This window comes from Aulostomus chinensis, chromosome 5 (genome assembly GCF_037954235.1).
Source record: "Aulostomus chinensis isolate RoL2024-O1b breed Wild chromosome 5, RoL_Achi_v1.0, whole genome shotgun sequence".
Classification (NCBI taxonomy): domain Eukaryota; kingdom Metazoa; phylum Chordata; class Actinopteri; order Syngnathiformes; family Aulostomidae; genus Aulostomus; species Aulostomus chinensis.
The window spans coordinates 16,348,231-16,362,104 of record NC_141324.1 but is presented as its reverse complement, the minus strand read 5'-3'; the positions used below and the strand labels follow the sequence as shown (position 1 = coordinate 16,362,104).

The following is a 13,874-nucleotide window of genomic DNA, read 5'->3' as shown; positions in this document are numbered from 1 at the left end:
ACTTTGTAAATTTTGTTCTAGTTTAAATTGTTTGACCTTCTGGAGTGAAGAACCACACTGCGTTTGAACCTCCAGACCAAACACACCCAAAAAGGAATAAAGCCATAAAAATGCCTTCACCCGATGTCATCAAAGTGTTCTGAAGCCTTGACATGCCAAGTGTTTTTGAAAATGTCACTGGCGCCATGTTTTTAGTTCAGGCACTTTTCCGCCTTGTCCACTTGTTTACACACACGCACACGCACACATACACGCACAAAAACCCTTCGCATTCGTCCCACTACTTTGGTTTCACTCGCTCGCCGTAGTTCAGACACCACTGAGCAGCAGTCGGAGGAGGGAGGTGGGTCCTCGGCTGAAAACAAAACTACACAAAAACATCTGGTGTTAGCGGTGAGTTTCTCCCTCAACACCTCCGGAAGGAATAGTTTTAGTTTTACTCGCGTTGTCATTCTCGAATCTCGACCTGCAAGCAGAAACCCCGCTTGCTAGTGATAATAAAGCTAGCATGCTAACTATACTGTTGCAGCTAAAAATATTCTAATGTCAAAGTGCTCCGAGGCGGACGTTCTCGGGGGACTGGAGCTTGTAGCTGACGGGATACATGTTGTCAACCAGGGTGTTTTCTAGCATATGAAGTTTAGAATCGGTTTTTGTTGTTGTTGTGTTGCAAGCTAGTGGACGTTGATAGCATTATCTCTGTAACTTAGAGTTAAGAGTCGGTTTCTGTCACAGTCACTTACTGAGTCTGAGCTGACTCCGTCTAGACCTGATGAGCCTTTTAGTCCTTTAGCCTTTTAAGAAAGCAGTTTAGCCTTTTGGGAACCCAGACTGCTGCTCATGGTGTTTACTATTAGTCTGGATTTTAAGGATTTGTTTCGCCCCTCCCCTCTTTTACATCACTATAATACCGATATCGGAACATTTAACGATATGTCGTTTTAGATTTGGGATTTTTGGGGGTAGGAACCATAGAGTGTCTCATGACACAGCACTTTTAATAGTATCATGATACAGCAATAAATCGTCTAGATGCATCTGTGTAGCTGAAGTAGTAATACCCCTTATTAAGCAGGTTTTGTTTTTATATACTGCATTGTAGTAGAGCCTCAAACACAATAAATTTGTCAAACTTAAAATAGTTGAATGTGCTCATAACACCAGCTGTTGAAATAAAAATATCAGTGTTCGGCCACATTAGTGCTGAGTATTTACCAAAATTAATTGTGTTCATAATTTATGAAAGAACCAATAGCCAAAATATATCGATTGACATTGAGGTATTTGTTCATTAATGTTGTGATTTAGAGTTTGTCCGTACAGCTCAGCCCTGCTCAGGGCCGGTCACGTCTGTGTTGTGGTTCTGACCCTCTGGCTGCCCCCCCCCATCAATGATCTGTATCTTTGTGTCGTATTCACACTCTGTCTGTTGTCAGTACTGTGACATCATGGGCAACACAAGTGACAGAGTGTCTGGAGATCGCCATGGAGCCAAGGCCCACCGCTCAGACAGTGGTGCCGGTCACAAAGACCATGAACCCAGCAGCAAGATGGTGGACAGTACAGATGACCCCAATATCTTCAACACCCACGGGCCAGAGTCCAAAGTACTGCATGAATTCACAAGAATACCTTGTCTGGTTTTAGTGAACGAGAGGAGGAAAGAGCTGAATGTGGCTGTGTGTTTTCAGGCATTAGGAGAGAAAGAATTCACCCCAGATCTAGACGACCTGGTGAAAACTGGTCCTCAGGCTCGACCCACTGTCATCCGCTGGGCTGGGGGAGGGAGGGAGGTCTACATAGCCGGGTCCTTCAATAACTGGAGTGCCAAGATACCACTTAACAAAAGGTTGCTCCTCACTGGCTAATATCGATCCAATGCTCTCAGCTGTATACTCTCCATGTGAGCAGGAGAGCAGTAATTCTCTTCCTCTGTCTCTGTCCAAAGCCATAATGACTTCGTAGCGATCCTGGACTTGCCTGAAGGAGAGCACCAGTACAAGTTTTTTGTAGATGGACAGTGGGTCCACGATCCCTCAGAGGTACGCTCATTCATTTCACTGTTTATTTACCGTCAAGTGTCATTTTTGATCGGGGGTGGCATGGCTCAGCGGTAGAGTGGCAGTCGATCCTCACTTCCCCCGGTGACCATGTCCAAGTATCCTTGAGCAAGAAACTGAACCCTAATTGCTCCTGATGGCCCTGTGACGGACTGGTGATCCGTCCAGGGGGAACCCCGCCTCTCGCCCAATGACAGCTGGAATAGGCTCCAGCCCCCCGCAACCTTTTAATGGATAAGCGGTATAGAAAATAGATGGATGGTGTCATTTCTGTGGAGAATTCTGAGTATTTTTGCTTCCTGAGGACCTTCAAAAGTAGAGGACTACAAAGAAGGGAACAGTGTTAGGAGGTAGCAACATCTGAATGAGCTGGTACACCATTCTAACTGGCCCCAATTCTGCTCTTGTGCCTCTGCTGCTGGACCACAGACGGAATGTTCTGTTGCCACATTCTGTCTCCGTCCATTTATACAAGTGGTGAAGTGTAGACAGCAACACAATGTTTCTGCCTTGAAGAGGCTGTGTACGAGGGGCTTGTCTGTTCGCCGTCTTTCCTGAAGGTGGGAACTCGGCTCATGTCCTTATTTGGTTTGGATGTGCATTTGTCCATGCTTAGATTTCCTTAAAGCCATACCTCACCCCAAAAAGTGTTGCATTTCACAATACTCCATGTCGTCACTTCTGTATGACTCCAGAGAGCAGAAAGAGCCAGCCACGTTTATTGAGCGTAAGCTAATAGCACCCTGTGGCTACCAGCTAGTAGCAGCTGCAAAAGTGTCTGCTGACAAGCTTTTCAAGTGCATGGTCCAGTGTGGACGTCTCTATAAGTAAGCCACTAGCACTTTTAATGGAGCTAAAACAACCGACAAATGTCTGGTTTGTCGCTACCATGAAGGAGCCCGTACGAACGAGCGGTTGGTTTTGCCGAAGGTGGCGGCTGGTCGCACTCGGAAAGTGCTGTCATCTACGCTTCAGGACAGCCGGGAGAATTGTGTGTCAGGCATCGTAACTGTGATACCAGAAATGCTTGAACAGGTGGGATTATTATTTGTCTGGTGCAGCCAGTGGTGACGAGTCAGCTGGGAACCATCAACAACCTGATCCAGGTGAAGAAGTCGGACTTTGAGGTGTTCGACGCCCTGCAGGTGGACTCTCTGGAGTGCTCCGACACCTCAGGTCAGGGGTTTTTTCTTTATCCAACAAAATGTCATCAGTTTACATTTATATATACTTATTAAAACGGTGTTGCTATCATGAAATAAACTCCTAATCAGACTGCAGCAGTTTGTTAAATTCAATTAGAACTGCAACTGGAGATTATTTTTGGTACATTTTTTTTAAGTTCCAGATTTATTTTAAAGGGACAGCGCACATTATTAATCACTACCGTGAATGCGGCAGTTATAAAATCACCCGTTGGTTTAACCGAAGTCGTCAATGCGCATGCAGGACTCATAAAAAAAGGATAGATGAATTAAAAAAAACCCCACATATATGAGAACGTTCATAGAGTGTCTGGTACTTTGGAAAATGTGACGCAGAAGCTCAGATTTCAGTGAATATGAAACAAAGAAAAAAAAATACCAAAAATGATTTAATTCCAGTAGAAATCTGGACCAAAAAAGAGCTGTTGGACTTTAACTGACATGAAGTCCTTAGTAGACACACACAAAATAAAATCATCAGTCTGACAGTGAGGGAAGCGATGTGAAACTGCGTGTTGTTGATATTTGTGGTTTCTATTCGTAAATTTTTATTCATAATATTTTTTGTGTCGTTGGCGTGAATGTGACTGTCGCCCCCTTGCAGACTTGTCCAGCTCACCCCCGGGCCCGTACGGACAGGAGCAGTACATCTACAGACCCGAGGAGCATTTCAAAGCTCCGCCCATCCTCCCCCCTCACCTGCTGCAGGTCATCCTCAACAAAGACACCAATATATCTGTGAGTTTCGCCACACGTCTCCTACGCCATGCGGAGTGTGTGCTCCTCAGGGGTTGAATTGTGTTTTTGTTCTTTACTCTCCTATTGTTGTCAGTGCGACCCCGCCCTGCTGCCGGAGCCCAACCACGTCATGCTAAACCACCTGTACGCCCTCTCTATAAAGGTGAGTTACCGCCTCAGCAGACGTAAATGATGCTTCGTACGATACCCAACTCACAGATGTTTTTTTCCCGAAATTTGTCTGTGCTCCTGAAAATGTGTGAGAAGGAAAAGGAACACTTGTTCTAAAATTATAAAACGACGACAGCACGTCGCAACGGAACCGCGCACCCCGTCGTTATTTAAGAATGTGGTTCCATCTAGCAGCTTAATTGGAGTTAGAAGCATCATTTCTCCTCATAAACTGGGTTGACAACCACAATGCTGCTGTTTTCATGGGAAGACCAAAATATGGCGTTAAATCCCATGCAGACGGCGGCACCCACAGCTCTGTGGGCTACGCCCTTCACCTGGAGGATTCAGACGCTGATTTGTCTGTGATTCAGTTGCAATAAACCAGCTTAAATGAAGCTGAAGTGGGCGTGTCATGATACCGACCTGCACTACCCATGACTTCAGGGTTTGGCGTTTTTCTGTGCAAAACAACAAGCAAGCAACCACTGAAATGCTGGTTTTCTGACTGGAGTTTTGAATGTTGATTCAGTTTAAATCGCTTTCATGTTCTTCTGTCATGATCCAGTTTTCTTCTCTCATTCACGTCCTCTCTATACATTCTGCCGTGGTGTCGACTGTTTTTTTTTAACCATGATGTTTATTAAAAAAAAAAGAAAGAAGAAGGAGAACAGAGCACTCCTCTGGCTCGTTTAGAGGGTGAAGCAGTAAGTCTGGGCTACTGTAGAATCAACATGGCTGACTGTTCACAACATAACCTGACGTAGATATAAAGGACAGACTCCAAGCTGAGTAGAGCAGCTTCCTCTGTGCTTTTGTGAATGTGACATGCGAGGGTGCCACCCCAATTACTTTCATTTCAAGCTCGAATGACATTTTTGTCGGTTCTCTGTGACGAGGCGGCGATTTATTTGTCCACTAACGGCGACTCGCCTCTTCTCTGCAGGACGGTGTAATGGTGCTGAGCGCAACTCACCGGTACAAGAAGAAATACGTGACGTCTCTGCTTTACAAGCCCATCTAATCCCCAGCTTGGGTGTCCAGCGGTGCTTTTAGAAAGCAGCATGTCTTTTTGGGGGGGGGGGGGGTCTTTTTTTTTCTTAAAAAAAAAAAAGGGAAAAAAAATTGTTTCATCACATTTAGCCAAATCTTGCACTGAAACCAGTTTACAGGCGAGCTGACGACCAGCGGCTGTGACTGAAACGCTGGTTTTAAAAAGGTTGCACTTGTGTCGACATAGGGCTATGAAAACAAAAGTAGCAAAGTGTGTGTCGGGGAGAGAGAGAGAGAGATGGCAACCAATACTGTGGCTTTTTCCTTGTGACATGTACAGACAGATACGACTAAATCACTGTGTGTATTTGAGTGTTTGCCGCACTTTGTGATCACATGCAAATTTGTGCGTTCAGAGATTTTTAACGGAAGGTGTGTAAGCCCATCACGTGCTCGATGTTTGCTTTTAAAAATGAGGGATTCTCTGTGTTGTTGATTGTAAAAGCGCCGCGTCGTCGTGTTTTTAAACGAGTCGGCGTGATGTCGTCCCTTGATAACAGAGCGAGCAGAGTAAGAAAGAATCAGGCCTGTCGTCCGGGTCAAAGTGTTCTGACCGTGAAGTGCAATAACCTGCTGACTAAAGAACTGAAATGTAACTCAAGATCCTGTCGAGGCTCAGGAATGTAAGAGTGACTGTAGGTGGAGACTCTCTGCTCAAACAGGTGATGGTGGGGGATGTCAGAGGTCGCTGTCCTGAGGCTTCCTTCATCTTGACGTGATTTCTGCGAGCACTTAACCATCTCGCGAGCTGGAATGATGATAAGCTTTTAACTATGCAGCCTGACAACTCTTGTACTGTAGCTTCTCTGGACCGTAGAGCCCAGCGTTTTTCTCCAGAAAGTTGCAACATCCAGTCTTTTATTTACTCATGTATATCTTTATCTATATATATGTAGGTATAGATATATATGTATATTTATATATGTACACGATGTATAAATGTGTGTGTGTGTGTGCATCAGTACTGAGTTGGACTGGAGTGTACTGTATCTGTTACACGTTTGTTATTCAGTATCAAACAGCTTTTGCTTTGCATGCATTGAATGTTGCCAAGGATTTAGTGCATTTACTCAGTTTGGTCAGAGGCCGATTGAAAACCTTTAAATGTTCCTTTTTCAGAGGAATTGACGTGTCTTCTTTGCGACAGATGAAGCTAAACCGTGTCGCGAGACGCGGCGGCTTTGAGACATCTGCGGTTACTTGTTCGAAACTCCAGCAAAATTTTAAAGGAGTCTCTGGTTTTCAACTCTGAAAGTGTTCTGTGAATGCGGAGGCCAGCCGGGAAGGACTGCGTGAGGACAGTCGTATGCGGAGACGAGGCAGTATTGACGACCTTAGTGGTGTTTTGAAGCTAATACCAAAACTTGAATTTTACAGCCGTTTCATGAATGTTTTGAAATGCTTTGCAGATGAAGTGTGAAGATTCACTGTACAAGGTTTTACTTGTTTGAAAATAAAGAGAGGACGAGTTGTCCTTAACGTTTGTCCCTCCGTCTTTACCTTTGGTGCGATGAACCCGTTTTCTATTCACACACCTTTCGTGTTCTTACAGCATAACAAAAAGTGTTTTTCTGCTGTACAGCTTCTCACAAGTAGGTGTCTTGAACTCAGGAAGATTTTGCTTCTGTCCTGCATCACTTCTTTGTGACTCCAGAAAGCAGAAAGAAGCAGCCACGTATATTAAGCTTGAAGCTAATAGCAGCTGGTGGCCAGCAACAGCAAAACTGAAAGTGGAGTTTTAGTTCGATCCTTAAACGCCTGGATTTGAGTGACCTGTGACCCTCTGGTTTCAGTCCTGCTGGTTGATACTGAAGGCATCAGCTGTTGTGTTTGTCGCCACTGTGAACGAGCATCGACCCGGAAGTGTTAGTGTTTGGTTTTAACTCGGATCAAAGTATTTGTGGGTTACAGAACATGTAGATAAAGACAAAGACTGTGGAGATTATACAGGACGGTGTGCTTTTCCTGGTGTTAGCCATCAGTTGCCACTAGCTTCACGCTAAATACACACGGCTGGCTCTTTCTGCTTCCTGGAGGCTCAAAGACGTAGGCTAGAAAAAAACATCTCCGAGTTCAAGACACCTACTTCGGAGCTTGAAAGCCTAAAAACCCTTTTTGGGGTCTCTAATATTCTGGAGGAAGTAAACAGTTTTACCATCGGGGCTAAAAACGCATTTTAATCATGTCGGCTGTTCATCTTTTGCCACTCAGGGTAGCACAAGTCTTTGCACGTCCAACAAAATTAAACCACATGTAAACATTTTAAATGTTTTATTCATTCCTTCCAAAAATCCTTCATTGTTAATACTTTAGCCAACACAACACACATCAGAGACAGGATCTGTATGAGTCCCGTATCGGCTTTCTAGTTCCTTATGCAAAACATAACTGCTTTCCAGCCACATAAAAGCTGCAGCGATCACGTAGCACTAATATATACATATGCGACTCAGAACCAACAACACATCCATTCAAATTGCTGTTTGATTCCCCTCTCGATAGCAATAAGGCTTTGTTGACGCTCTGAAAAGGTGCATCTTTCACAATCAATCATTGGCTTTTCCTTGCAGCATGTTATTCTGTCTAACTTGTAACATTTTTGATTTTGACAGGAAGTAGCAAACTCCCAAATACTTGGCAAATTCTCGTTTTTGAGGACTTGAGCGTAAACAAAACCTAGTTTGACAGATCTCAGGTTGGCGAACTAGTTCAAGGCAGACAGCGCGGTCTGAAGAAGCTCTCCAGCTAAATTTAAAGGCAAGCGAAGCAACATTAATCAGAGCTTTAGAAGTGGATGATATTGTAATCAGTGACTTAATATATCATGAAGGCGTAGTCTGTGAGTTTTCATCAGATGCAGCCTAATGTGACGAATCGATTCAAAGTGGCGTTATCCTCAAAAACACGCTGCATATAAAGAACACAAAGTGAATGTGGCAGACACACTTGAACTACAATGATGTTTGACATCAAAATAAAATGTTATTGCACGGCTACCCAGAAATTCAACTTTGCAAAATAAAAAAGCAAATGTTGGATGTTTATTTACACACACACACGCACGCTCACGCGCACACACACACACACACACACACACGAAAAAGCAGTATATTTACAGCATAAATGGCAGATGTACAGCAAAAAATAAACCAAATGTACAGAACAATGATTTCACCAGTAGCCTGCCAAAGTTTGCATCATCTATAACAACTATTTTGCCGTTTCCATGAGAACGCTGTGACAGCCTGAACAAACAGAAATCACATAAACACGTAGTAGCATGAGGCTTTTTGGAGAACATTTACTTTTTTTCAGTTTTGGTCCAAAAAAAGTTCATTTCCATCGTGAAAGTTTGAAACAAACCAAACCAGCTGTCTAACGGTTACCGTCTCTTTAAAAAAGGACCCCTCTTCTGGGTTTTTCTGTCATTAGCGTGGATAAGGCAAGTCAAAGTTTAGAGTTCAAACTTTGGCAAGTATTGGCGACCTCCTGTTCCATAACTTTGATTTTTCTCTCTCTATTTTTTTTGAACAATCGCTGTCATGCAACACTATGGAAGAAGAAAAAAAAAAGGTGGCTTCCTGACATCACGCGTGTGTCTAATAATCCAGTGTCAGGCAGAGGTGATGCAGCGTGATCATTCAAGAAACATCATTATTGCACATGCTCGTATGAGAACTCCTGCAGAGGAGCTTGAATACGCGTTTCGCCCGGTTCCATTACTTTGTCTTCTTGGTTTGTTTATCTTTTAACTTCTTACAGGAACAAGCTTGGAAATCGCAACTGACCGAATAGAAAGAGGCCTTGAAAATATTACTGACTCAGACTTTAAATGCCAAAGAAAAGCATCTGAAGGGCCTAAAATAGGAGACCAAAATGGAACCTTCATTAGCTTTCCACTCAGAATCTTACCTAATATATAGAACAGCAAGTGATCATCTACCAATACTACATTCCTCCACTGTGTGTAGTGATGCATTGTGGGTGTCTTTGTTCTTTGCATTGCATTTGCAAAAAAAACAAATAACAAAAATGTCCGCCACGGGAAGTAAACTTGCAATTCTGTGGCAGTTGATTTCTTGTCTTTGAGTGAACAGCGCTCGATCACGTTAACTGTACAAGTACGTGTGTGCAGAATTCTTCTCACAAGCCACGATATTACACATGCATGTTCACCTACTCTGTCCACGGGCAGGCTGGCGCTCAGATGCTCTCAGACTCAGATCTGGCTGTGTTGTTTTAGAGAATTAATTCTCTAAGACGGGACGAGAATTGGCACTAACACAGATGGCTGTGTTTACTCTGGAAGTAAGCCAGGCGCGTCTGTCTGAGCACTTTCAACCAGCTCCATCAGTTGGACTCTCGTCGCTGTAACCATCAGAGACACATTTCAAACACCTTCTTCTGTCACACACACGCCGAGGCAAACCGCTGCCTGTGTCACTCAAAGACAATAATACTTGAGGTGATGTTAGCGAAGGTCAGGGCTGGACACTGATTAAACTGGTGAGAGGGTTAAGGCTCGAGGTGCAGATTATACTGTGCACATGTTGCCCTGGAGGAAGGGAGGGTGGAAGCTCTCTCTCATGGCTGGACAAAGGTAGAGGAGGGTGGAAGGCTGGTAGATTTTTGCAGGGGGGGTCTTGGCTGTTTCAGCATTAGAGGTCAGAGGTGGTAGCGTTGAGGCTGGTTCTTTAATATTCTAAAGCAGGCATTGGCTGCTGCGCTTTCTCGCTGCCGGGCGTGGACTTGCCGCAGCAACGATGGCGCCACAGGCACCGCGGGTCTTCAGGAGACTGCTATCAGCAGGCCGCTCTCCGGCAGCACTTCCTGGGTTCTCAGCTGGTTAAGGAGAGAAAATGAAACGCAAGTGCTTATTAAACAACTGTCGGACAAAATGTTAAAAACACCACCGCCAAAAATGGTTTGCAGTGAATGAGGCTAGTTGTTTGAAAGGAACACACCAACATTTTGGAAAAATTGCATATTTGCTGTCCTCTGCTGACAGCTAGTTAGCGTAGCACAATGAATGATAGACGATGGGCAGGTTAGCGGCCCTCCATCAAAAGTCATATCTAAAAACGATTGAGGGTCTTTGTTAGTTGACAGGTAACAATCTTCACTTATGAAGTCGGCCATGTTCAGAAGTAGCAGTTACCCTCCTTGATGTCAGCATACATTTTGTTTTGTTGACTGAAGAGCTTGAGAGGTGCTGCATGTGGGGTTCAAAACTCACAACACCTCCTACTTCTAAATTGTTATTGCCTGGTGAAATTTATGCAAAACTATATTTTTATTAATACAGGCAAAGACCAATGGAGAAAAGTGAGTTTGAAGACCTTCAGCCGAGGTATGCTAACGCTTCCCCTTGACTACCTTTCACTGTGCTAAGCTAACCAGCCGTCAGCTGGTCTCTGTAAGTTGGGGTAATTCTCAAAAGGTTTGAATGTTCCTTTAAATAACCATTCAAAGATGGAGAACTGAGGATGAGTGACAGAGAACAAGGATTAATCCCCTCCACATCTCACACACACACACACACACACACACACACACACACACACTTGCCGTGTTTATGCCTACTGGACGAAGCTGTGTATGTGCCACCTCTCGACCCTGAGATTGAAGCTGTCACGCATGTTTGTGCGAACATCCTTGTGTGATACTGTGACAGCATACACTCAGAATGGAAACTATGCAGCGTGCGGTTATTTTGACACTCACCTCAACCGGGGGGGCGGTTAAAGCTGTTCATAGACTCCCTTCAGCTTAATACACATAAACACCACTTCCACTTTGGTGCAACAGCAGCTTGGACTTGTTTCATGTGTTTTGTGGGCCACAGTTTTTAATTCAAGAAGCTCACTCTCAGGTCATTGCTAAGCAGCTGTCAAAGACGTGTGGCGAGTGCAAGGCAACATGCTTCCTCGGGAGGAGAAAAAGCCATATTTGATCACAGCGTGGTCTAAATATTGTCATCAATTAAATGTGAGGTACATTTTCAACACAGAAGCATTTTATCATCATCCCTGCAAATGCTGTTTTCATGGTTTTCATTTTCTCTCGACATGCATTGTAATAAAGCTGTGAAAAAACAAGCTCACTGTCAGACAAGATGGTGAAGCGCTGATGTGGGATTAGAGACAACACATCAAAAATAAAAGCTGCCCCAGACCATCTCATGTTTTACTCAAATGAAGCCAAACGGCCAGTAAAATTTGTATCTGGGACAACTTTTTTTTTTGCAAGACACAAGATGGCAGACGATTACCAGCGTAAGGAGAGGAAGAGGAGGAGCTTAGAGAGGAAAGTCTCCGCTCATTCTTCTGGACGAGTTCAAGAAAAAGGAGACAAAATGTTGGACGAAGGAAGGAACAAGTGAGAGAGAAAAGGAAAAAAGTGATGGAATCACAATCAATATCGAAGACTAAGATTAGGACGCTGGACATGTAATACTGGGACGTATGGAGTAGGCACGCACATCGTCTACAGCTGAGGTCACCAACCTCGTCCAACAAAAGAGCAGATATGATATCAACAGGGAGAGGCTATTTTTGATCCAAACTGCATTCAGAAAACAAGCATTTTAAAAGTAGTTTCCCAGGTATCTTGTATTGACAGACGTGATACATCCTGATTTAATTCTTTGTCCAAATTGCTGATGTTTTTATTCCAGCACTGTTTTGAGTTTATCGCAAAAAAAAAAAAAAAAAAAAAATCAGAGTAAAATCAAAGTTGGAATCCCTTGGGACGGCCGTGAAGCTCGCTGAATCACGATTTGCCTCCGAATCACTTTTAACATCTGAGTCATCATTTTTACTGCTTCTAGATAATGTTATCAAGTTATCAAAAATCTGTTTTAGAGCCTAAAATATCGAACGGGTAGGTGACCGCTGACCCACGATGCTCGGACGCCAGAGTCAGTGAATGAGGGTTTAGAATATTTTTGCTTACCTCTAAATTTGTCCTTGCTTTTTTCAGCACATCACGAGTCCTTGACACTGCAAAAATAAAAATAAAAAACATAGGAACAATAAGAGATATGTGTTTTTGACATAAGTTTGCCAAGGGACTAGTGGTGTTTCCTTCATTTTGGAAGCTATTGCACCGTATTAAGGCCTTCAGCTTTAGACCATGACTCAAGACTCACGCTGGTTGACGATGAAGTGCTCCATGCTCTCCTTGGTGCGGCTGGTGCTCCTCAGTCTTTGAATCGTCCCCTTGAGAACTTCTTCCTGCTCTGAAACGCGCAACTTCAGGGACAAGATTTCCTCCTGCATACACTGCTCCTGCATGAACACACACATACATACACACGCATGTGTGTGTTTACACTACTAACAAAAATGTTTATGATCAGGTCAGTAATCGTGTTCATATCCAAACCTTCTTCAGGTTTTGGTGTGGTGGATCAGTGCTGGGTAGTGCAGCCCTCCAGAACATCTTCAGAAGAGACATCACCTCCTCTAAAATCTGTCTCAGAGTCTTGGTGTTGGACAGGAGACTCTTGACGCATCCATCCAGGTACTGAACAGAGAAACCAGTTAGTCGCCCTGCATTTCCTAACTGTGTTATTAAAACACTCTTAAGGTTTCATAACTCACCAGCTCACTACTCTGGTTTCCCACTGGCAGTGGGGGGCCCAGGCATGCCTGTAATGTTGTCTCCATGCGTTGCACCAGGCTGCGGCCCTCCAGGACCTGCTGCTGCAGTGCATTGAAGTCATCCACATGACCGACGGCGTGGCGGCCATTACGATTTGCAAACGATCCATCGGGGGCTTCGCCTTCCAGCTCAGAATGAGGGTCAAGAGGGTCTGCTCGAGATAAAAGCAAGAAATGGAGCTTGAATGACGCTGTTGAATGTTTTTATACTGTGAAAAAGTTCAAAAAGATTAAGAAACATTAGAATCAAAGTGAAGAGTTATTTTTATCGTCACTGTCAAACGTGAGGTTTAAGTCATGCAAAGCAGTTTAATTCACACCATTGGCAGTGCTGTGGCTGTCATCCAGGTCTGAGTAGGGAGGACCAGGAGATCCACAGTTAAACAGACCAATGTCCCTGACTGGAGGAGACGGAGCTGGATCTGTGGAGCACACACACACAAACCAGGCTAGGATGCACAGCAAACTACTCCACGCCACGCTGAGCCTCACTGGCTTCCATGTTGGTGTGTCGACTCGTGTAGAGGTAGTTACCGTGCAGCAGCTGTCGTCTGTAGAAGTTTTCTCTCTGGGGGCTGGCGGTGAGCGCAGAGAGCGAGGGTGTACGTGGAGAGACAACACCCAACTTCTGCTCTAGCTGTTTGTGGAGCTCCAGCTGCTTGAGGGCGCTGTTCTCCTGGACGCTGCTCTGCAACTGGGCACGCAGGCTCCTCACCTCACCCAGCAGCTCGCCCAACTCCACTGGCAGATCTGGCAGCTCACACAGGTAGCCTGCGGACAAAGTACAAAAGTCAGACTGTTCTAAGATGTCTGGTTATTCAGAGTTTCATTCCATCACAATAAAACCATTACTTGATTGGTTTTAGAATCATCTAATGAGAGATTCATGTCATTAGTGTCTGCTGTTTCTGATACTACCACTAGATGACGCTGAGGTGTACATTTTGTTCACATTTCCTTCATATTATAAACTTATTTCTTTC

The 13,874-nt window shown here is 44.2% G+C and overlaps 2 protein-coding genes across 5 annotated transcripts in view; one reads left to right on the top strand and one right to left on the bottom strand.

Moving 5' to 3' along the window:
• Positions 1-235: 235 nt before the first annotated feature.
• On the top strand, positions 236-13,873 carry prkab2 (protein kinase, AMP-activated, beta 2 non-catalytic subunit). Of its 4 annotated transcripts, XR_015115774.1 has the most exons (9): positions 236-393; positions 1,437-1,607; positions 1,692-1,849; positions 1,949-2,042; positions 3,122-3,236; positions 3,870-4,003; positions 4,098-4,166; positions 12,623-12,751; positions 12,910-13,870. XR_015115774.1 is itself a non-coding variant. In XM_086203509.1 (8 exons), exons 2-8 carry the CDS (start codon positions 1,449-1,451, stop codon positions 12,650-12,652), a joined length of 759 nt encoding a protein of 252 aa, XP_086059635.1. In that variant the 5' UTR covers positions 236-393; positions 1,437-1,448; the 3' UTR covers positions 12,653-13,873. The 4 variants fall into 4 exon arrangements, 3 of the variants coding, with proteins under 3 accessions (XP_086059635.1, XP_086059634.1, XP_086059633.1); XM_086203509.1 differs by having other exon boundaries at positions 12,623-13,873; XM_086203508.1 differs by lacking the exons at positions 12,623-12,751; positions 12,910-13,870 and adding an exon at positions 5,121-6,688 and having other exon boundaries at positions 236-343.
• LOC147261472 (myomegalin) overlaps positions 7,490-13,874 on the bottom strand; it is a 38,928-nt gene continuing 32,543 nt past the window's right edge. The window contains 8 exon segments of the mRNA XM_086203499.1: positions 7,490-10,069; positions 11,499-11,553; positions 12,182-12,228; positions 12,378-12,516; positions 12,614-12,754; positions 12,832-13,043; positions 13,212-13,313; positions 13,426-13,662. Of these exon segments, the coding sequence (XP_086059625.1) occupies positions 9,930-10,069; positions 11,499-11,553; positions 12,182-12,228; positions 12,378-12,516; positions 12,614-12,754; positions 12,832-13,043; positions 13,212-13,313; positions 13,426-13,662 (1,073 nt within the window). The 3' untranslated portion in view covers positions 7,490-9,929.

What these genes read in the sequence shown, in the direction of transcription:
- prkab2 (XM_086203508.1), top strand. Translation starts at nt 1,449, where the DNA reads ATGGGCAACACAAGTGACAGAGTGTCTGGAGATCGCCATGGAGCCAAG. An exon ending in CCCACGGGCCAGAGTCCAAA is followed by an intron (nt 1,608 to 1,691) that starts GTACTGCATGAA and finishes GTGTGTTTTCAG; the next exon opens with GCATTAGGAGAGAAAGAATT. An exon ending in TGTACGCCCTCTCTATAAAG is followed by an intron (nt 4,167 to 5,120) that starts GTGAGTTACCGC and finishes TCTTCTCTGCAG; the next exon opens with GACGGTGTAATGGTGCTGAG.